The sequence below is a fragment of the Eurypyga helias genome, unplaced genomic scaffold, assembly GCF_000690775.1.
Source record: "Eurypyga helias isolate BGI_N326 unplaced genomic scaffold, ASM69077v1 scaffold14331, whole genome shotgun sequence".
NCBI lineage: Eukaryota > Metazoa > Chordata > Aves > Eurypygiformes > Eurypygidae > Eurypyga > Eurypyga helias.
In genome coordinates this window covers 41,899-66,762 of record NW_010231619.1, presented here as the reverse complement: position 1 = coordinate 66,762, position 24,864 = coordinate 41,899, and the positions used below count along the sequence as shown (strand labels likewise).

At 37.3% G+C, this 24,864-nt stretch overlaps 1 protein-coding gene across 1 annotated transcript; it reads right to left on the bottom strand.

Moving 5' to 3' along the window:
• Positions 1-1,602: 1,602 nt before the first annotated feature.
• Positions 1,603-7,566, bottom strand: OLFML1 (olfactomedin-like 1). The gene is made up of 3 exons (XM_010161147.1): positions 7,441-7,566; positions 5,471-5,759; positions 1,603-2,381 (listed from the first exon to the last, which is right to left on the bottom strand). Exons 1-3 carry the CDS (start codon positions 7,564-7,566, stop codon positions 1,603-1,605), a joined length of 1,194 nt encoding a protein of 397 aa, XP_010159449.1.
• Positions 7,567-24,864: the final 17,298 nt, after the last annotated feature.

Sequence of the window (24,864 nt, the reverse complement as noted above, 5' to 3'; positions counted from 1 at the left end):
ACACAGGAAATCACTGCCAGCACAACTTACTTTCAGCTTGAGAATGTCTTTAACTGCACTTCCTATGGCTTCTGTAGCACAGAAGTAATGCTGTATTAAGGCTGCTTCAAACTATACGGGTTTTTTTGCTAAAAGCAGAGTAGCACTGTTGCAACTCAGCAGTCCATACGCTCTTTGTTGTGTTCTGGAACTCCTTTTCAAAATCATTTCCTGATGTTTAGCTGTTCTATTGAAGCTATTTTTAAAGAGAACAACAGTTCTTTCAGTGTAAAGAACAAAATGGGCTTTCTGTAGAAACAGTTGTGGGTTGCTTTCCAAGCACCATTTTTTGTGGTGGTGCTGGTTTTTTCTTTTTTTTGAGAGGTGGTGTGTGTGTGTTTGTTTTTTGTTTGGTGGGGTTTTTTTTTTAATTAAACAGAAAAGCAACTGGCATTAAAATCCTAAAACTGCAGCCAGTACCTGTATTTCACCAGTGAAAGTCTAGGGTTTCCTTGGGGTTTTTTAATATTGGTTTTGAAACAAAAATATGTTAGTATTTACCTAGAGTTTATCTGTCACTCACAAAACCAGGACTGACCAGTGAGATGCCCTCACTTGCGCTATTGTGCTCATCAGGGCCACCTTTTCTGTGCAAGTATATCGCTGGAGTCAGAGGATAGGGTAAGAAAGATTCAGCTATGAGCAATGAAGTGATTTGAAGTGTTTAGAAAATACCTTACAACAAGGTGCTGAAAGGACTGATAGGAAACAATTAAAGTGTGATATTGAAAACATTTGAAAATGCTGTAGGGTACAAAATAGATCATATGGGAACATTCCTTCTGACTCAAATAGTGATACACTGAAAAAAATGGAAAGGTGGCCAATCAAAGCTGACGAAAGTGAATATTTAGCTGTAGCTATTGTATTAGCAGGATCAAAAGTGGACTGTACAGCTACATGGATAACATAAATGTGGAAATTTCATGGAAATAATCTAGGAGTTCAATGATTAGGAATAGCCTTGGTGTAATGTACTCTAAGAACTATATATTAAAAATGAAGCATGTCTCTGAGGATGTATACTCTTATGCTTTGTAATATGCTAAACCTCTCCTGTTAAAACTTTATAGATAATTTCTCTGGAAGTATGTGGTTTTATAGTGCTTACAAGAAGGCTTCCTACAGTGAGCTTCAGGGTATTGAAGGTTGTCAGATAATATATATTGGACAGGAAGAACTTCTGATTTGATTTCCATGGCACTTAAACAGAATACATAGTTTTGACAGGAAGAGATGTCACAGATGGATTCTTATTGTTTTTAATTAAACTTAGTCTTTAAGATGTCACAGATGGATTCTTATTGTTTTTAATTGAACTTAGTCTTAAAAAACTGATTTGGGGGGGAGGGTGTTGTACATGTGTGGTATTTAGTCATCATGTAATTCATATTAATGAAATATTTACACATTCTTAATCACTGGGGTATGTAAGCCTAAATTTATGTAAAGTAGATTGTAAAGTTGCAACAGATGGGAATAATGTCATTTTAACACACCTTAATAACCATGTTGACATGGGACTGCTGGCTTTCAAGTGTATTTGAAAAGTTGTTGAAGATTCTAAACTTTTTGCTTTGTGAGAAGCTTGTAAGTGATCTGGAATCCATCACCCCAAGCGAAGAGTTGCTTTTCTTTAGGATTGTAATGTATAGTGGAATGACTACCCTGACGTTTTGGAAAGTGCAGTACTGGGATTTCATAAGTATTTACAGCACCCAAGACATCATAAACGCATTGTATGCGAGAGGTGCCTCCACTAGGAAAGTTGTATACAACATAGAGTATGTTGCACACCATGAAAGCTGCTTCAGCATCCTTGCTATTGCATGATGTGTCCCAGGTGTGCTCTATTGCCATGGTTATGTGGTTGATTTTTGTAATTACAATGTTTCTTCCAGTCTCTGGTTCTGCATGGATTGCCCAGAGCCCTTGCTCATCAATTGCAAGATCTATTTTTGTAGATGGAGAAAGCTGATAGGCAGGAATCCTTCCAGCCCCTGGCAGTAGCATTTGGTCAGTTATAGTTCTTTTCTGGATATTGAATTTAATTATCTCATTCAAGGAGCCATATCTGTGATAGAACAGGGAACCCTGATATATGATGTGGCCAGTTCCTTCCCAGGGAAATGGCAAGGTGACTCTGCGAGCTTTTAGTGTATGATTGCTTTCCATGAATGTCATGATATTTGCCCATTCCAAAACAACATTATTTACAGAACCATTTAACAAATAAATCTTTGTATGCTTTTTGCCAGGATCTTTCATCCAAGAGCCGTGCTTATTTCCAGTCTTCTTAACTATCTTTAGGGATTTAATACCTGCAAGCATGTGGTCACAACCTGCAAGGAAACACCCAAAGACAAAAAAAAAAAAAAAAAAAATTAGAATATCTGTGAATTTTCTAGTTTCCTTTCTTTGAATTACTTCTTTTCCTTTTTAATCCAACTGTAAGTCCAGGGTCAATGTATCAGTAAAGGTGTCAGTAGCGTGGCTATGGTAGGTAGTGTTGGAACCAATTTTATATGATATTCAGCATCTTCTGCTTAGGAAACTGCACACCTTAAGCTACACAGTCTGCTTTTTTCTGCTCTCATAGACCATTTGTTATCCAAAAGGGATACCTGAGAGGAGACCGAGAGCACAGTTAGTGATTCTCTGAGTACTCTTGTACGTTCTTTTACAAGACTGTAATTTTTACTTCACAGAAGTGACTTCTGGTTTAGAACAACACAGTAAAATAATCAAATTTAATTCTTCTTGAAGACATACAAATTAAAATCCATTTTCCTGATATGTCAAGTGTACAGTATTTTTGTTCCAAGAGTTCTCTTATCCTCCATTATCCTCTTCTTTGTATTTATAGTATGATGATCTATAAAAATAGATCATCACAACAGAAAGCCAAAACACTGGGTTATCTTCCCATTTCCTTTCCCAACACCTACAGCACAAAGGAACTAGAACAAATGTATGGATTGCAAAATCAGGAATGACCATACATCAAGGAGAGCTTTAAATGAACTGGTGTGATGTTTGTGTTATCAATTCTTATGATAGAAGCATGACTGGTGGAATTACATAGTTGTTTACCTCACTATAGGGATAAAATTCCACCAGGAGAGAGTGAGTTTTGGCGTCATTGAATTCTGTATATGCTTTGCACAGATGCTTCAGACCAAAAAGTACCAAGCTTCTGAAGACTCAGACATTTAGACAAAAAGATCTTTATCAAGTCCCATCCTTTCCAGGAAAAACTGTACTGTAAAGCATATTAGCAAGCTTGTTTACCAAAGGCACTCATAAATTACAAGAGACACTATTTGAAGTTTAAAGAATTGCCTTTAGTGAAGTGCAGCCGTTTTAATAAACAGAACAAACAAATCCCTAAGGCAGGAAGTTCTGGCAGATGAAATGGAGAAAGCAAAACCAGCCTCCCTATTTGGCCTGATATGAACCTATTGAAGTCAGTGGCAAGATTCCAGTTGCCTGTAGAAAGCAACCTTTATGTCGTTTATGTGTACTGATACCCTCTAACCAAATCATTTGGATAATGCTGCTACAGCATGGATTATTTTGTTGGAAGTCCTCACTCTGTATGCACCTTCCCTGAGCAAGCCACAATAGCTTTCCTGAAACGAATGTTTATTGATTAGATAGATTCTTCAAACTTAAAACTGTTGAGTCAAAATACCTAGTCATCCTTAGCAACATCTTAGCAACAGGAGGAATAACCAGATTACTGTCTGAAATCTATGATGTGTCTCTCTTGATAGATTTTTAACTCTCCTTGGCTTTTATAACATCTTGCAGGAAGACTGAGAAACGGAAACATTCACAGTGAACAAAAAGTTTACCTAATTTTTTCCATATTCTACACAATGATGCCTTCAAAGCCCACTGTTTCTTATCATACCCCAAAATGTGCAGAAGATAATTTCCCGTTTCCCATCCAAAGCAGGATGAGATATCAACTACTGGATGTAAAAACAGTGATTCTGCTGGATTGTTATGTTCAAGCCTATGTGAACTTGAACCAAATCCAGTAACAAAGTTGGACTTAAAAAAACATTTTTTTTTTGCTAGAATTTTGGAGACACTCAGCAAAATTAATTGTAATTTCTGGTTAATATGTGATGGCGTAGAAGCAGAGCCGCTGTTTCTGAGTGCTGTGAAATCTACACAGGGACTAGGTTTACCATCAGCTTCAATGGAGCATGGATCTGACTCATATTGTCAAAGGTAAAGTTGCTATGAACTGCTGAAATAAAATCAAAAGTAATATTTTCCAACAAGGGAAAATGGAAAGTGATTTTTTCCCCTCTGAAACTCTCAGAAAGGTAAAATTTTCAAAGTGTCCTTGCCACAGTCAGTTTAAAAATCCCTAAATTTTTCTGACTCTCAAAAAAATGCCTCATGTTAAAAAATCTATATATGGAAAAAAGAAATCTTCATATTCAGAGCACTCAGTTGTGGTGTAGGATTAGAGCTTACAAAGAGAATGGGTGATTGCTTCTGTTACCATCTGCCTTAATACTCTGTTCCTGGAAAAGTTCAAGGTACAAATTGTAAACTTATTTGTAAAATTAAATCAGTCTAATTCTGTTGAGGTTAGTGCAATTGTATAACTGATGATGCTAAAGATCTTTTGCTTGGCTTCTTAAAGAAATGGCAGTCTTTTTATTTTTCATTTTCTACTACTTTTGAATGAAAATGAAACAGACTACTTCATGTATGTCTACAATATGTAATTTACATCTATAACAACTTTCTTAAGGTAAAGACACTTATAAATAATTTGTTTTAAAAAGTATAGATTATGTATATGTTCTTCATACTAGGTACCTTAACACTTAATTTTCAAATCAGAACGGTGCTTTGCTTGCCACTAAGTCCATGTGCTTTCTTGATAAATTATGTGAAGGGGAGAGGAAGGAAAGGAATAACAGTGGAGTACAGTAAAAGAGATGCAAATTGTAGAAGTGAATTAAGTCTTTTTATTAACTCCTGAGTTCACTTCTGAGTTGAGGTTTTGCCCCTGCCCACTCCAAAAACCAAAGACCACCATTAATCCCTTGGCATAGGTGCAATACTCTGAAACGGACAGGCATTATTTTTCTGGGCTTGGCAAGACCATACCTTCAGAGGCTTTTTACATTACTTTATAATAGAAAGCAGCTTCCAAAGAATCAATTTCAGATGCAGTAGAGCATCTACAAAATAAATGTTTGAATTCTACCTTCTTTCCTCCTTGTCTCAGACCTTATCTCTATGCATGTATTTTTTTTTTTTTTGATGGTAGTATTTACACAGACAAAACCCCATGCAATTATCTGTGGTATAACCTGGGAAATCCGTCTATCAGCATACATGCATTGGCTAGGGGACTGGCTCATTCAGATCAAAGTTTTGAAAAGTAAACTCTTCTTACTTGCATTAAACATGAGTTTAAGTTTCTTTTTTTCTTCTGCTTCTTCAAATAGTTGCTGTTTCACCAGGTCTTCATGTACTTCTATACATGTATTAGAATCTGTGACAGATCCAAAATAGTCAATGTCCCTTTGTGCTCGTTCAATTCTTGTTAGCAAATTCTCTACTTCATTTTTAACCTCAGCCTTATAATTGTTCAGTCCTGCCAGGCGTGACAGTACCATCTTTGAAAAGTCTCGGAATTCTTCCACGTAATCCAGTATGTCTTGGTTGCATTTTTCCAGCCTCTTCTTGAGTTAGAACACAGGAAGAAAATACATGGATATAGGTGTATATTGTGTATAGATTACCACCTTATTCATCATTACTTTAAAAACTGTGCTATTCTCTGTTTTCCAGAGCCCCTGCTCCCCATCTATTTCAAACTGATGGTCTGTTGCTGTATATCTACACAAAGAGGACATATCAGACTGGCACTAGCATTCATGGTTCTGGACAAAAATACACATTTTTTTCTTGATGTGGTTACTGACAACCAGATACTTTGTTTTGCTGCCTAAGGAGAGAAAAGTGTTCTGGTGGAAACAGCCAGAGATACTTCAGGGCACATGATCTCAGATTACTTGCTTTCCAGAAACTTTTCGGAACTCCTCCTGTGGGGCCGCTGGTGACGCAGTCTCAAAAAGTTTCCTGCAGGAAATCTACAAATGTGAACTTTTCACATAAATACACCTCTTCTGACCAAGACAGTATCTAGTGTGGCTATTTTTCATCCATTTAAAATGGAAAATGGACATACTGACATATCTGATTGAATAGTTGCCTTTTTTTTTCCAATTTATTCTCTGTATTAAAAACAAACAAACAAAAAACCCCCAAAAAACCCCAAACCACAACAAAACCCAGATGTTTCTTTATATCTAGATTCAGATTATCAACATTTTAAAGGCGAGGAAAGTGGTTTCTCTGTTGTAATGCAGCTTATTCTGTAAAGATCGTAGGTGGCCTGAAAATAGAAGCCCCGCTGCCCCTTTGGGAAGATAAGGAAACTGAGCCAATATTTAAGACCACACACACAATCATAACAGATCTAACTGCTCGACTGAGTGTTCTGACTTGGTGCCTTAGGCACAGATTTCAGATGTTTTGTTTCAAGGTGTATGACCAGGGAATGTCTGAGTTTACTGAATGATGCCTACAAGAAAGCTGGAGGGGGACATTTTACAAGGGCCTGTAGTGACAGGACAAGGGGCAATGGCTTTAAACTGAAAGAGGGTCGATTTAGATTGGATATCAGGGGGAAGTTCTTCCCAGAGAGGGTGGTGAGGCACTGGAACAGGTTGTCCAGAGAAGTTGTGGATGCCTCAAGGGTATTTTGCAGTACAGGTAGTTTTTTTACTGCAGAGAGAGAAGCAGGTACTGGAACTTTTATATAATTAATTGAAAGCAAATGCCTATTTCAGTCTCCCAGCTGTAAGGGTATTATTTCAACTACTATTTAAAGTAGAGATACACTGCTAGTTTACACAAATGTTTCCTAAGCTACTCTTCCAGGTAGTTTCACCTGTACATAGGAAAAATACCTGATAAATTTCTCCTTGTTAATACTTGACAGCGTTTCTACTAGTGACAATATGGTTATACTGTTCCCTAGGATAGACTGTGATGGTACTATGAACATTTGCATATTTAGTTAACTTCACTGATGTTGTGAAAAAATAAAAGTGATAACAGAACAAAAACATAATGTTATGAAATTATAACCTGCAATAAATATTGGTATGGTAATTAGGAATCACTATAGCTTAAAGTTTAACTATAATTATAGTTATTTATTTGAAAAATCTCGAAATTTATCTTCCTGATATTGTTTAGAATACTGTTGTGTGTTCACACACATAGAAGAACATTCATACATTTCCAAATCTCCTTACAGTTAGGCAGCATGACAATGGTACAGATAGCACATACCTCTAAAAACAGGAAACGCCGGTCGATGTAGTTCATCAGTACTGCATCTTGCATCATATATTCTGCCACTCCCATGATGCTTGTGAAGAATGGAACTAATAAAAATCGGAGTTTGAAGACTGCCATTGTTTCATAAAAATTTGAAGCAAAAAAGTAGTGACTTAATTGTGTGTGTATAGAAGGCAGTCCCAAACACAACTGCCAGTCAAGGATTAAATGAAATTTAACAGTTGTCTGGTGCCGTGATGTGAAAAAGTAATACTAAAAGTTACCAACAAGTTAAAAGTACTAGAGCTGCAAGTATTAAAAAGACTTAAAATGGCGGTTGCCGTTTTCATTTAAAAAAATAAAGTTGTGAAAGTGGAACTGAATGTGTTTATTTCAGGAAGCCAGATGACTGCTTTCCAGTTTGTGATCCTATAATCAATCCCAGATGTTCAGTACTGAGTCACATAAAGCCTGTAGGCCAAATTTTATTAAGTATAAATAAAAATATTTTTTCCTCTCCTTTCTCCTCCCATCTGCTTTCCCGTGTGACCAACAGTGTGCAGTATGTACTTGCTCTAAGTCAGCATAGACTCAAAGTCAGTGGAGCACTGATCGTTCTTTCACAGGAATATCTGATGCATAATGTCTGTGGCTACTTCAGCAACCACAGTTGTTACTGTAAAACAATCTAAAGCAATTGTTTTCACTGCCAGTATTCAACCTATTCACAGTAGGACTGAAAACCATAGACAAAATTATTAATTTTTTTTTCCTTGCCCTTTCCCTCTTCTCTTGCCAGTACTTTTCCAGCTAAAAGCAATACCCTTAACACAGTTCTGTGTAAATTTAATGGAGTCCTTGATAGATATCTTCTTTCAGAATAATAATTCCACTTAGGGCAACTTAAAAATTAATAATACTTAACTTGCAAGAGTCTATTGCATTTGAGGCAATTTTTGTTTATAATTTCCATGACTAATGTCTTGTATGGAAATATATGTAACTATGCTAACAGGTATTTGCTATGAATCCATGTGTTCTAATGTTAGAAATATCCCTTTGTGTCTGAAGCCAAACTGGATGACTGTTTCACTTTCTCAGAATTCTCTACCTCTTGACTCTTTTTTTCCCCCCTGTTTTTCTTTCTCTACAGTTTTGTGGGTTTCTTTTCCCTCACATTTACATAGCTTTCCTTTTCTTTCTGGCCGCCTTGTCTGTAAGCATGTGACTTGTGACAGAATTCATGAAAGTGTGTCACAGCAGGCAGATTTGCTTGGTTGTTGCAAGGTACCATTATGTGTGCTTTACAGACAAATTTCACAGAGGTGCACAGGTAAGTATTTTTTCTTTTAATATGGCTTTATCCTAAGAGGTGTAAACAATTTGCCAGTTCCTATTTGCAGGCAAAGTCAGTGATGCACAGAGAGGCTAGTACTTCTCCACTCCAGTGTCATTTCACTTTACTCCAGAACTCCTGACTGGGTGGATGGAAGGTTTGCATGCTTAGATCCTTGGAGGATTTTGCACTGAGAATAGACACCCTAGGAAGTGAATCTTCTTCCTTGATTATGTCCTATGGAACATCTTGACTAAGGGTGCTGTTTTCTTTTCCATAAAATAATCAGCACCAACAGTGGGGAAGAATACAGAAAAATCATCTCTTTTCTAACCTCCCAGATGGATGTGGAATCTTTCAGAGTTGTTCTCTGAGTTTAGTGTATCATAGAATCATAGAATGGTTTGGGTTGGAAGGGACCTTAAAGACCATCCAGTTCCAACCTCCCTGCCATGGACAGGGACACCTTCCACTAGACCAGGTTGCTCAAAGCCTCATCCAGCCTGGCCTTGAACACTTCCAGGGATGGGGCATCCACAGCTGCTCTGGGCAACCTGTCCCAGTGCTTCACCACCCTCTCCATGAAGAACTTCTTCCTGGTATCTAATCTAAACCTCCCCACTTTCAATTTAAACCTGTTACCCCTTGTTCTGTCCCTACAGGCCCTTATAAAAAACCAAGATCTGTCATGGTTTGTCTGCGGTTTGGAATATGCTTGACACAAGTTATGACTGCAAGTCCTATTTTAAAGTAATATGCAGTAGCAAGTTAACTTTATGACTTTTAATATTCTTTTTCATTGAAGTCTGTAGGCTGGGTTGCCCTCTGAAATCAGCCAGTAGCCTCTTTGGAAAATTTTATTGTATTATATCAGAGCATGAGTCATAGCAGAACTTGTACAGAAAGTTTTTCCTTTAAAGGTGTATTATAGGTTCTGACCGAATTTTTTATAATCACAGACAATTCTTCAGGTTTCTCTAGGTGGAACACTATCATTTATCACTTTCAGATCAAGCTTATTTCTGTTTGAACCCAGACCACCTAAGCAAATATAATACCCTAAGCAAAATATTACAAACTTACTAGCAAGAAAACATACTTAGAAGTCAGGATACAGATATATAATTTTTTTCCTTCATCTCAAAACACGGACAAATTTTCTACAAAGCAAAATGTCTTGAACTGCTAAACATCCTGTATAAGCTTCCGCATACTATAGAAGAAACTGGATTTTGTGGTGTTGCTCCATCATTTCTTACAATTACCAGCAGCTGAAAGACCAGAAACTTCCAAGGATTTCTCTTAATGAGGCTTTTTCCTGTGCTTATTAAACCATAATCTCATGGTAAATGGCAATGATGGTCCCTGTGTGATACAGCATTCTGGGAGGGCATGCTGTAGCATCTGGTTAAGAACCGACCTTTTTTTTTTCTTTAGTTATATATTTTTTAATTCTCTTCTGCCTAGACATATACATGGATTGCGTGGGTGGTGTTTTGTTTTGTTTTTTTTTTTTTTCTTCCCATCTACATATTAGCTGTGTATGTAGTAAGTAAATGTATGTTTATATTTATGATAGTGATTTAAAGCAGACTTGCTTGGCTTGCCTGAGAAGAGATTGGTCTCAGTGCACAGGGTGTTACATGCTAACAGAGCAGAAAGAGTGCTCTTATCTCAAGGAACACTTTTTCTCTTGTGAACAGCTCTTGGAATAGGTTCCCTATTACTGTCTTGATTTGACAGACAAAACTCTAAAACGAAGCAACTGTGTTAATATAATGGCCTTGTCACTGTTCTTGTCTGTCTCTCTCTGGGTAAGACGGTATTCTCTTCTTGTCAATACTGCTTCTTTGTTGCACTTATTACACCTTTTAACCTTTTGATGTCTGTTTTGACAGCTGTTTGAGGTTTCCAAATTAAAAAAAAGGGCATTTTAATCTCCTCATCTGTGTTTGTGATTTTGATTCAGATGCTGGAGTGAATGTTCTGTGTTTTAAAAGTGATGTTGAAATCAATTCAGACTGGATACTAGATCTGGGGAAAAACTAACATTTCTTTAAGATATTATTTCACTCTTATACCATTGCTTGCTATGTGTTGTTTTTTTCTTTTTTTTTTTTTTAAAGTCAGTTTCTTTCTGGAATTTCAGTTGGTAAAACCAGAGCAGTACCACAATAAGTCAGGCTTTTTGCAGTAATTTGTGCCACTATTGTACCTGCAAACCCGGTTACAGTCAAGAGGAATGTGTGTAAACTGTAAGTTTACTTTTCCACAAAAACTCATTTCTCCATTACACTCATGATATCTATTATGAGATAGGACCTCAGCCATGCAGACCTCAAGATTACTGTTCAAGGCACTTCCTTGACTTGTCTGTGATGAGCCTCTGATTTGTCGCAGATCTCCAGCTCACTGACATAGGTTCCTCTTCTAGGTCTTCCAGTTGACTTGCCTTCGGTCCCACTGTGGCTTCTTGTTGGCATGCCTCAGTTCCTTCCAGGAATCACAAGACATGTCTTTGTCCCACCAGAGCCATGACACATAAACCACACAGTGTCGTTGCTGGGTCTGTCCATGCCTGTGACTCCAACAGACTCCCTGTGTGTTCTGTGAACTCAGGCTGCCATTTTTTACTGACTGCCAAGATCCCTCACCCTTCTTCCTTGGCTTTTACCGAGCAATGGATGTTATCATGACCCTGAGAAATATGGGAAGTCCGCATTCCCGTTGCTTAGATGCGAGTAATACACATACATGTATACATCAGATTTTACTCCTGATGACCAGACTAGCTTAAAACAGAGCTGATTATGTTTTTCATCCTTTGTTAACCCCTATGTGTAAAACAATAAATAGATAGATGAAAAGAAAACATCAGAGACATAGTCTGATTTACAGCTTTCTACATCACTGACTTTATACACACATGCATTAGAAAAACTGCTACTCAGCCTGATGCATCACTGATACATCAATGTATGTGTGCCTTGTGGCTTGCATCTCATGATCATTAACTAAATGTGTTGTAGGCAAAACAAGGAGAAAAGAGATAACTATCTTAAATAATGAGATTTTTTTTTGTGATTGCAGGTTTTTTTTGGCTTACAATTGCCTAATATGTTAGGTTTTGCATCTGATGAAACATAATGGTATTTTATATTAATAATATGCAGTGTATCATTGTGTTCTTGTGAATTTTCTAATTTTGTTCAGACTTGGTGCAACAGAAGTTCCATCTTAGTACTAGCCACTACCTGTTGAGGTTGTCTAATGCTGAGATGTGTGAGGTTAGGAAAGCTTTTTGTCATAGTGGGAAATCATTTAATTCCAATGCTGCCTTATTTTTTTGCACCACTTTCCTTTTTATATGTTAGAGAGTGATGCACATTTCTGTAAAAGGCAAACATATGAAATCAAATTGAAATCCTTATGTTGGATTCAGCTCTAAGAGCAGTATCGGAGTGATACCAGGAAGGGAAGTAGTAATATACTGTGATAAAAAGAACACTTTGCTGCATTTTGGTATTCAGAGAAAGGCCTCCACTAGGCGGCAATCAAATCCTTAGAATTGAAGGCAAACTCACTGAAACACGTTTCCAAACTCCGAATGAGATAAACATACTGAAGGAAGCATGATTCAGATGGTCCAGAATGATAGAGACACAGGAATGGAAAGCTGTTAGTAAGCCAGGTGTTAGTAGGCTTTAGCAGTCTGCTGCTGCAGTGACAAGCTCACATGCGTTAGGGGTCTGTGCCTTCCAAAATGGAGAAAGCCAGTGCTTGCTGGACTCAGCAAGAGCTTGGGATGTCCACTAACTGCAGGAAAAACTAATCATCTCATGAAGATTGGCTCTAAAAATAGAAACACAAAGGCAAAATATAGCCCCATTTTATTGGTACTGATTTACAACTGGAGCTAGTTAAAACATAGAGTAATAAAATGGTTTGTATTGGAATCAACCTTTAAAGTCCAGCCCTCCTCCAATGAACAGGGACATCTTCAACTAGAGCAGGTTGCTCAGAGCCTTATCCAACCTGACCTTGAATGTTTCCAGGGATTGGGCACCTACCATCGCTCTGGGCAACCTGTTCCAGTGTTTCACCACCCTCATCATACAACTTTTCTTCCTTATATCTAGTCTGAAACTATCATCTTTTAATTTCAAATCATTACCCCTTGTTCTGTTGCTACAGGTCCTTCCAAAAAGTCTATCCCCATCTTGCTTATAAGCTCCCCTTAAGTATTGTAATAATCCACAGAACTTCATCTGGACACAGATCATGAAACAGTCTGACGTAAAAATCAGCCATGTGTAATTGTTTTGAATGATCTGTTTGTTGTAAAATTCAGAATTACATGTTCTGTTGATCAAAGACAATTCCCTGTTCCTTGAAGCTTAAATTTTTTATAACCTTGAAACTGAACAAACTTTGAATTGTACAATTAGATATAAACTAATATTAAAATTTTCACTGCTTTTGGCTTGTTTTACAGTGTGAAATCCACTCATGAATATTCTCACTAAAATTTATTTTGCTTGAACGTTCATGTTCATTAAACCTATTCATATGAGTACAGTAGTCTAAATGACAGTGTTTTAAATTCAGAGTATTTACAGGAAATGATTATGACAGTTGCGCAGCTCAGTTTAGTTGACAATGCCAATTGTGGTTTTTTGAATATGTTTATTTTTGAAACAGATATTTTAGGTGTGATGTATGACTTCTCTTTATTACATATCACATTAAAGCTACCAGGGTGAAAACTTGAAAAGATGTTTTTTAAATTTTAAATGACTATGATGGTATATTTTAGTTTTTTTGTTGGTTGGTTTTGGTTTTGATAGTGGAGACTGACTGAATCCAGCACACATTGTAACATTTCATCACATTTCAGTTTTGGTTCATTTATTGTTGCACTGAGGAGGTGGATTCATAGCTTGTGTAACTACATGTTGCAAAGAAGAGAGAAGGCACCTGTGTATACCTTGGAAAGCTGTTAAAACTTATTAAGTAACTTTCCCTTTGAGACTACAAAATGTCACTAACTGGTGGAAAAAAAAATGTTTACTCATGATGAATAAAGCATACTTTTGTAGTTCATTGGCAGATATGAAGAGACTTTATAACAGGGTGATGTGCTCTGAGACTACATAATTCAGGACTCTGCAGTTATATGGTTTGTAACTCTGACCCTAGATTAAATTTCGAAGTGATTGTTGATGACATGTTCAGAGATTATGGTGATGGCTACGTACCAGAAACTTGAGCGGAATGGAATGGAGCTGTGCTAGCAAGTGTCTAATTAAATCTACCCCAAACCTAAAAGGTAGGAAAATGTGTATGAACTGGGGGAACTAGGACAGAAAAGGCCCTGAAGGGGCCATGAAGAATTTGATGAGGCTGGTTGAGATTTGTTGTGGTGGGTTTTTTTTTCCACATTGACAATAAAAATGATTCCTACAAAGAAAGAGGGGCCAAGCCCAAACTCAAGAGTTATGTTTAAAAATAAGGAGTATTTTTAATACATTTTTAAAAAAAGATCATAATATGATTGAAGAAAGAAATATCTCTGATTATCTTTCTTGGTGTTTATATCTGCTTGCTATCAGTTGAATTCAGTCTCAAGGTAAGAAACCTGCTGTGTTCTCAGATTTCTACAAGGGAGTCTTGGGATTTCTACTTCCGAAAAAGTTGGTTCAATTTTTATATTGTTCAAGCATACTTCTCTGGATGAATTCAAAATTAGGAATTGGATTCAGGAATTGAGTCAGAGACATACTCTGACTTTAAATGGAGATCCACAGGTATAGATTTCTGTCTCTCTAATCTGGTATGAGAAATAAATTTCATCACTTGCATTCTTATTTCTAATTTTTATTTCTGCCAACATGTTTATCATCTCAAAATTATCCTTGATGCATGCCAGAGAGTCTAAGCAAAATAAACTATGAGTAATTACAGTGCAAAGCAGGGTATCTGAGCTAATAAGTACAGAATAGGACTGTGTGTGGTTTTGATGCACATTGATCTGAGCATTAGTCCAGAGAAATCTCCTGACAGACAAGCTGCAGGTCAAGTGAGGGCGTTATCAGTTGGCCCTGCAGAGCAGCCAGCTGTACGACTTTTGAAATTGACATTTTTCAAAGTCCCATTATGTCAAGACAGTTCAGAATTTCATTTAATGTAGGTTTCATATTATGCTGCACCAAATCTCTGAAAATGAATAAAAAATAAGACATTCACCAAAGTCTCCAGATTAGAAATAGTATCTTCCAGACCAACAGAGAATGAACTCTAAGCATGACAAACATGCAAGAAATGGATTTTGTGGCCTTTATTCTCTCACTAAGGTTAGAGTTATCACACTAAAAGTCAGTGTATCAGATGAGGTGGTCCTAGTGCCAATTCATGATGAACAATAAAACACATGCACTATGCTTATTGAAAATGACATAAATATTTTAAGCTGTAATGAATAATAGATAATAATTTCTTTAATTCTTTAGAAGTCCGCCTGTTGTTTAGCAGGGCTAGCACTGTTATACTGAATCCATTCCTCAAGCTTTGTTGTATCACCAAAACGAATTATCTCCATCCAGGAAAAAGGCCACATATATCTGTGTACAGCATATAACATTCTGCAATGTTGTATCAAGTGCTTTTGATGTGTACCTTTGACCTGTCAGGGCTCAGTGCACACTGAATTTGTATGGTTTGAAATGCAGGTTTCTGCTGAAGACAATTCAGACTTTCATAAAAATATGCAGCCCATGGAGTCTTTTCTTAGGAAAAGAGAAAAACACTTGTCTTAAGAGGAGAGCTTAAAAGGACCGAATCCATTCAGTAACAAATAATATGTGGTAAAATCTTCCATCTCTCTAGCCCTCAGTTGACCAGACAATCAGAAATTGTTTCTATTAACTGACTGAAACAGAAATTCAGTGCCATCATCGTGGCCTTTTACAGGGTTGTAGGAAAAAAAACCCCAACAAAACGGTGTTCTGCCCTGCAAGCTATCCAGCCTGGCTCTGTTTGTTTCTCTGAGTAGATAGGGCATGACTAACTCGTCCATATGTTCAAACATAATTTTTTTTGTTCTCTGCAAGAGAGGACAAGCAGCATCTGTACATGAGGGATATATTTTCTGCACTTGAATCAGTGTAGTCCTCCAATGGGACATATTTATTCCTGACACTTGGGAGCTAGCACACTACTGTATCTTTTAGGCCTGCTGGTATAACAGCAAGATACTCCCTTTTCTGCACATGATATGTGAGTATCGCATCCAAATGCTCTACCACAAACTCACTGTCTGCTCTGTGCAACTCTACCTCTGGCAGAAAGATTGTACAGTCTCTGTAGCATTGTCATTGTCCTGGGTCCATGAACATGGGTTAATTTGGGGAATAGTCTGGGGTAAGCAATCTCTATAGTCATTCTCACCTGCTGTGCTGCCATGGCAGAGTTAGGCAGAGAGTTTGTGTATCTTCCTGTGGCCTGTGTTAGTGTTAATACACAAATGCGTGTTAGGTATATTCTTTTAGATCCTTTGTCAAAATTATCTATGTATGTCTGCCTGAGAGGTGATTTGTAAAGACGTTACTGCCTGACATTTTATAATTATAGGTGACAAATTAGACTTGGCCACTACCTTTATTGTGACTTTCTTCCTGGTCTTTGTTGCAGGCTGGTTCCTGGTCTTCCAAACATTTACTAAAGTCACACTGAATGAAATGGCATAGGGTGTATGAAAAATCCTATGGCATGTTTCTGCCGAGACTGTACAGAAAGAGGCTTCATCCTTTAATTCTGGGCTTTGTGTTTCCTTTTATTGGCACTCCCTCTTAAGGAAACACTAACTTTTGTCCATGTTTGACAGTTGCAAGGGTATTAGAAAGTACAGACAGCTTTGTAATCAATCTTGAATGATATCTTTGTGTGCTGTCATTTGTTACATGTATTATTCTCAGCCCCTAAGGCCAAAGTTGTTACATGTCTGAGGACGTGCCATGACCTGTTAATTATAGATTAGGACCTCAGACTACCTTTTTCTGCCTCCATGCAGGACCATTTATTTCCTGCTTGGATATGTTTCACACAGGGAACAGGAATCATTGTCTTTTGCTGGCTTTCCTCACAAATTATTCTTTTGCTTTCTTCTTTTTTTTTTTCCTTTCTTTCTTTCTTTCATGTGATGACAGATTTGCAAATAGTTTTCCCTTTCAAAACAACTGAATCATGTTTGGCCACAGTTTTCTTTTCTCCATGTGTCTGAAATACCTATACCTATTAGACAGGAGACAACTTGGACCAACTAGAAAGTGATGTTGGTATGGGAATTGTTACTTTGCAAACCTGTTAGAAGCTAATGAACTCTTCTTTCTAGTGCTAAACACTTCCAAAACCACTTCTATATAATAGTTTTGGCTCAAGTATCAAGTAGATGAATGTGATATAGCAGATATGGAGAAATATATAGGATAAGATTTCCTTATGAAATCTTTACCAAGCAAATGTGCTTGTAGATAGTCTTGCAAAGAAAACACTAGAGAGTTAAAGGTGAATCAAAAGAAAGCAATGTAAGAACATCTGGCAGCCTAGATAATGCTAGATAATGTAGCCCTATCATGTAACAGGCCCAAAGCTGCAAACACACTGCTTTTGGAAGAAAAAACAGATGCTGCCACTGGAAAATGTCTCAGTTTGACATCTATGGCCAGATGGTTAAACCTGTGCCCTCTGTATATTGTAATGCATGTAGAGAAATCCTGCCAAGTGTAGAAAACCAGAAATATGATCCAGTGATTGTTAGCAGTTAAACAGGATTACAGCAAATTCTTGCACACACAGCCAAGGGACGTCAGGTTGGTGGTGGCTGTTTATGCTGCATGTGTGACCCTGTTGTGAGATCTAAGCTTTGGCTCAGCAGTGGTCCTGACCATCAGCAACTGCTTCAGTTTACAATGGGCAGGTACTTGTCTCAGGAGGGAGGTAACAGATGCTGGACCACTAGTATGGTGGCCTCTGTTGCTACTGGTTCGTCATTTGTTCTGCTCCAGTGTACAGTCAAAGAGGGTGAAACCATCCACAAATTAAACTTACCTGTTTGACTTTGAAATGGCACCAGGAACAGTGTCTGATAGCATGTAGGAGCAGGTGCTAAAAGCCCTGCCTCTTAAAATCTGTTCACTGCATAGAAACTTGAACTTCTGTCAAGCTTGTCATGCTGGCTCTCTCCTGAGCAAAGAGTGTTGTGAAACCATCAGTGCACTGAGCATAGCTGCTGAGGTGGGCTGTGCGTTGGACAGATCCTGGACTCAGATCCAGACTGAGCAGGGATGTGGATAAACCCAGTTATTTTAAATGGGGATATGCACACCTGCAAACTGTCTTGAGCTGGTATGACAGCTAATAGGGGATGGTATGACCTTGAAAGAGAGAGCTCTTGGATAAAACTAGTTGACTAGCTAGTGGTAATTACAGATCCAACTATATGCTTTGTGATATGGAGAGTGGTACCAGATGGATGGTCTGGTAAAAGTGAACACTTAATAGTTTCTTTGTTCTTGAAGTTGCTATTGGTTGAGATGAGTTGAAACCCATTTTCCTTTCTCTAAACTTTATCTGGTTGCTTGGTATTATTAAGCAGTTGTCATGTTTTTCACAGTTACTGCGTTTCAGTCATAAACATGATAGGTGAAATACACTTTGGATGAAAGATGCCACGGACCACTGAGTGCTATTACAGGACTTGTTTCCAAAGTAGTTATTGGGAATGCAATTGTACACTTGAGAGTCTTTTCTGCCTACCTAATTACCTAGTTTTTCTGTCTACAACTGGGCTAATAAACTTTAAAAGCCGTGCAGATTTTACAATGCTAGTGATACAAACAGAACATTTGCCTTTATTCTTACTGCTCAAAAGCTTCACAAGCCGAGCTATCCCAATTACCTTTTTTCAATGAACATCATCCCATGAGAAATTTCAAATCCCCTACAATCTGACTGAATGTAGGCAAAATGGAAAATGCACATAGAAAAATCAGTTTGCCCAGCAGGACTTCTGCACAGACTAATTCTTAGAGAAGAATTTTAATTTACTCCGAAACACCTAGGGCGATTCCTTTGGGTAGCAATTGCCAATTTATGCTCAATGAGAAACACCGTTTCCACGGCTACCCAATTAGTATGATATACTCCTTTTCCCTATAGCAGTATCCTTGATACTGTAGAATAGCTGTAAACTACCCCTTCTTCCAGAATGTGACATATGGGTGATCGTTGGCTGCTGTAATGCCTCTTTTGATAGTATCAGGTGGGATTTACCTAGAGTAGCACTGGGGGGGTGGGGTTCTGCAACCTTATAGTCGAGGTTACAGTCAAGCATGAAATGAGAATGGAATTCTACTGTTTTAAACATAGCATTGCAGCTTACAAAAGTTAATAGGTGTTTCAGAAAATATGGTTCTCTATTATACATGTATGTACATAGTGGTTGATCTCTGGTTTGAACAGTTCACATGTTTGTGGAAAAAAATGCCACAAAGTGGTGCAATTTAGAACAGTAGTTCTACAGCAGAGAGTTTGTGCTGGGTTTAGATCCCTATGGTAAACAATTCTTGCATGGAATTATATTTTCAGTAAGTAACTGTCTAAAGTTAGGAAAAATTCCTAAGACAGTAAAGTGTTTACCAGGAGTCTGTAGAAATGGTGACTAAATTTGGTTTTATTTACATGGATTCTATGCCAGCACTACTTTTTCAGGGCTAGTGTCCCATTAAGTTAAAATTTATTCCTCTCCAACTTCCTGCTTAGGACATGAAAATAAGTGGTAATTATCCCTGCATCTGGTGCTCTTTTCAGTTTGTTTGTGGTTTTTTTTTTGTTTGTTTGGTTGGTTGGTTTTTTTGGGTTTGGTTTCTTTTTTTGGCTTGAGTTTGACCTTCCTAGGTAGTGCAGTTTAGTCAGGATGGCTCTGATGTCTGTAGTTCTCCTCTCCTGCAGCTTTAGTGTCTTGAGAACCAAGTTAAGCAACTTGTGCGAACTTGCTGAGGTTTCCATCATTCACTTGTTTTGTATTCATGCAACGTGTCCCTGAGAATGATGCAGCTAGAAATGGTGTGGGAAAGTGTGTTGATGAATATGAACTGTATCATTATGCCAGTGTATTGTAGGCATTGTAAAAGTATCTTTTTTTCTTTTTCTGAATAGTATCCAATACAGAATGGTTTTTCAATTGAATTTTCAAAGAGTCTTTTTGAAATTTATGCTTACCTATTTTGAAATGTCCTGGTGCTTCACATGTTCTGATTTCCTTTTTCTTCCCTTTCATAACTGCTTGTAATATTAACTATATACTCATAAATAAAAAAATAGCTCTCTTGCCTGAAGCAAATTTATTGTGTGTTTGTAAAAGATTGGTTCAGGGAGTTGAATTCCACTGGACCACACACACTTGCAGGAGCAGTCATAAATTTTGCAATTGCAAGCATGGTTAAATCTTTTATTTATAAGTTAACGTACTTTTTTATACTGTCAGAAAATAGTGAGCTGAATGTACTTCTGGTACATCTGTCTTAATGTCAGGAATGTCTGCCAGTTTACAATTTTCAAACAAATAGCTTGTTGTAATCTCAAACATCAGTCTTCAGTGTGAACTCTTGAGTACTAAATTAAACAAAAGAAAGCCCTGTCTTACTATAAATAGAAGGCAAACATGTTTTGATAAATTAATTTTAAAAGAACCTTAATTGTATGTAAAATATTGTGGAGAAAATATAAATTGTGAAGGTCTATTTAATTACAACTGGCAAACAGAGGGAGCTGGACAGATTGTGGCTTTTAATTCTCAGCACTGCCTATGGGGGTTAAAGAATCTCTGCTCTCTCAGAACTGATTATAAAACATCTGATGCAGCACTGTCTTCTCAGAGGTTTTGGAAAGATGTGAATTTTGCAGTAAAATTGGAACAAAACCAGAAAAAATTTGGACATAGGTCTGTGTTCTGTGGTTTTTAACTCCATCTGCTTGGCCTGCAATACATATTGCATATATGTGTATATGCACAGTAATTAACTTAGAAGTAAGCTTTGGTGTTTGAAAGCTTTCTTGATTTTTTTTTTAAGCTACATCACTTGCTGTAATAAAAGGTATTATGTCTCCCAATAAATCTTGCCTGGTTTATATCCTTAGGCTATTGTAGCTACAACAACGTTAGATAATTTGTCAGCATTTGCACATATAGTGCAGCCAGGTTGTGGAGAAGTGTAACATAAGATAGACAGGATTTGATACACTAGGTGATCAACTACATTTTAGTATTTAGATTATTTCTAATCTAGCTTCTATAAGAAGTTGGGAGTTAGGACAGAGCAGGAATAGCTGGGGAGGATGCACAGAAGAAGTGATGAGTAGGAAGGTTACTTGTTTATTTCTTAGCAAATAGAAGTGCAATTTTGCAATTTAATTTTGGATTCTGCACATGAAACAATCAAATTCTAAAAAGCTGTGTCTTCACAGCCTTCTGCATTGAGTAGTTTTCAAATTATTAATTAATAGAAGAGGAAATGTTTCTGGAATGCTTAATCTGAATAATAAATAAGCAGCATAATTTACTACTCACCATTTGCTAAGCAGTCTCAACAATTTCAGTTAAAAGCTACATTCTGTTGCTGTTCAGTGAAGGCTGTATTCTATGAAGTTTTGACAGTAAGAATTACCAGCAGGAAACTCAAAAGGCATTCAGTAGCTCCATTTTTATATTACATAAAATTTATTATTTCACTAATAGCTTTCATAGTGAAATAACATAGAAGTCCACCCTGGTATTAGGCATAATGTCCCTGAAGACAAAGACAGAATGGAACTTAATAGTTTTCTTTTATATATACCAATATTTATAATATTAATTCATTACCAGCTGAAGTGAGGGATACCAAATCTTGTCCTTAATTTTTATGTCACAGGAATTTACATGTAGTTAGTAGCACAGTATGGAATCAGTGATACAATAACTGAACAGCGATAGGCCTTGGCAGGGATGTTTTCAGATTTATAGGAATGTAATAGTTTTTTGCACTATTTTTCAACTTTTCTTTTTCTTAATGTACTTTCGAGGAAGAAGGATCTATAATATAGGAATCAGAAAGCAGACACAGCCCTGAAACAACTGAACAATAGAGAAAAGATTGTGTTGCTTTCTCAGGGCTGAATGCCTAATTGCTTTTCTTTATTAGGGCTTTGTTTTGACTTTGCTGCACAGTTAATTATTGCAGCAATGTTTATGCCATCCACCAGCATGGCCTATCTTAGAATTCTAATTGTGGAACTGGACCTTGTTCTGGGCTCTAGGCATGGGCTACACCATGACCTTCTGTCTCTGAGTGTTTGTTCATGGACTGCCAGTACACGTTCTGTTCAGCCTCGTCTGCTACCTTGCCTCCTTTGAGACAGAGTTGATGAGCCAAGCTGCGCTGCCCTGTGGGCTTTTTGGCTGCCAGTTGGACCAGCCTGCTGTATCTAAGTGGTTCCTCATATGAACTAAGATTACTAAACAAATGTTCTTCTGCTGTTGAGCTGGGAAGAATAGCCACTTTTTTCTCTGGCTTTTTAAAGTTTTATCACAAATCTCCAATCTATTTTTCCTTTTCTTTCATTATTCAGGGAATGTCATGTACAAATTAGAGTAGACTATCCATCATGGGATAGACCTTAACAATCTTTTACTTCTCAGATGTCCTTCAAACTAATTTAGACAAAAATAAACACTGGAAGTTTCTGTCCTGAGTGCTTCAGACATGATTGGTCACCAACTACCTCAAATGGGTATTTTGTCATTTGGCTTCTTCAAGTCAGGAAGATAAAAAATGGATATTGTCAGTTGAAAGCACTCTAAATAGCTTAATAGCCATTACCTTAGTACCTTTTGCTCTTCATTTTGTCTTGATTCCAAAATATGACTTTATCATTTGTTGACTACTTGTTCAGATTTGCAGTCTCAGAAGATGAAGGTACCTTCCTGTACCCAGAATAGCTCCCACAAATCTGTCTGAAAAAGTGTTTTAGAAATGCATCCCTATAAATCATTAAATATTTGTACCCAGCGGGCATACATAACGACCCATTAGGTGAATGGTACTTCTTTTCAGTGTCTGGCCTGGAAATGATATGAGTATATTGATGCTCTTAAGTGGAGTACTGAGCTTTGGTTTCTTTATTTTATTGCCATATATGCAAATAAAACCCATTCCTTCAGAAAGTGAATGCATAACAATGTGGCTTAAAGCTGTTAGTATCAGAACATGTTATTTTCTCAGAATATCACATGGTATTTAATAACCAGAGTAGACTGCACATCAGTGCACCATGTGTCTGTTTATGACCAGGAATCTAAAACTATTTTATGAACATTAATTGTGAACAATATGCAATAACACATATAGGGGAAGAAATTTTATTTTGGTTTTAATTCTACTTTCTCTGAGTTTAAAAATCCTTTTTCTTTTTTTCCATAAGCATCTGGGGGAATTATAAGCAAGTTCTAGTGACTATTTATTAAAATCCCTGTGGACACAAATCACTTTGTTTTTTAGCTTCAAAGTTAGTATCCAAGACTTGACTCTCAAATTCCATTTTAAAAACTAGAATATAAAAGCTGAACTCCTGATTTAAGACACTTCGTCAAAGATGCCAGACTTCAAATAATAAAACACAATTTTATGATTTTATATTATTAGATTTCTAGTATTATACTTCCATGGGAAAAAGACTGAGCACTTAGTTGGCCTTGAAGTGTTTCAAAATTACAGGAACTAGAGCTGCAGTTCAGTGATATAAACTGCGTTTGAGAGACTGAAGGCGTTCTGGAAGCTGCCTTGAGCAAGACTTCCCCATTGTAAGCTGTACTACCCTTTTTGGACACTTACAGTGCACAGTCTCATCACTGTTCTATCAGATCCTATGGAACATTGCAGAGGAATTTTCTGTGTGATTTGCACACTGAGCTAAGTACCTACTACTTACCTTGGATATGCACCAAATAGAAATGATGCTTTTTTAGTTGAAACTGTAAAATGGGCTGACTGGCAGAGGCACCTGTGTGAGCAGGCATGCGCATACACTAGCAGATGGTTAGGTGGAAGTGCTCTCTGTGGGCATACAGGGTAATCCAAATCATCCTGTGCAGAAGTGCTAGGTGCAGAGTGATTCTTACTGACTTATTTTGACAATTCAGTATTTTTTCTCTATATAAAAGTAATAGAGCTGGCATGGCTTGCTGAAGAAAAAGAAATCAGGATAGTAGAGACAGAAAACTCTTGAGAGAAAGCCAGGATCAGCCAAGCTTGAAGAATATGGTTTTTTGTTTGTTTCTTGTGATTGTTTGAGGGAGCAGTTAGTACACGCTCTGAAAAGACAGTCTGTACAAAATTGGATGTAGGAATACTTTGCACAGTGCACGTTGGGTGTTGCAGTAATTTACATAAGAAACCAAGAATGGGATTGAGTGCCTGTGCATCAATCACCAAAAGACCCTTGTCTGAAAATCACCTGAAATGGATAGCGTGTGCAGGGACAACAGGGACAGCAGCAGCAGGGTGCTACATGTACATTATCTGCACCAATCCTGGTGCCTTTATGTTGTGTATACTCCATTAATGGAGTGAGTGATTGCTTCTGTGTATGACCAGATGTTTTTTTTTGAAGACCATTAATCAAATTTCCCAAGGCAGAAGAAACATTAAGCAATTAATTAAGATATAATACTAGTCTTGTAAGAGGGTTCTGACTACACTAATTAATCAAACCAAGTTGGAAGATTTTGTTCAAGGAGCTCTGAATCACTTTCTGGTATACTTCAGAGAAAAAAGCTGTGAGCATTGCAGAGATCTGATTTTTTAGTTGAAAAAAACTTTCTTCAATGCACCCATTTTTCACTCATTTCCACTGCTGATATAATACTTCGTGTGTTAGAAAGTCATGGTGAAATCAAGATTTCTTTTTATGATCAAAAGGCCTTTGGAATGGGCTGCAGTTGCGTGAGACAGGGAAGTCCCTCTTTCTCTCTGTTGAAACAGAAGAAAAATGCTTTGTGTTTTGAA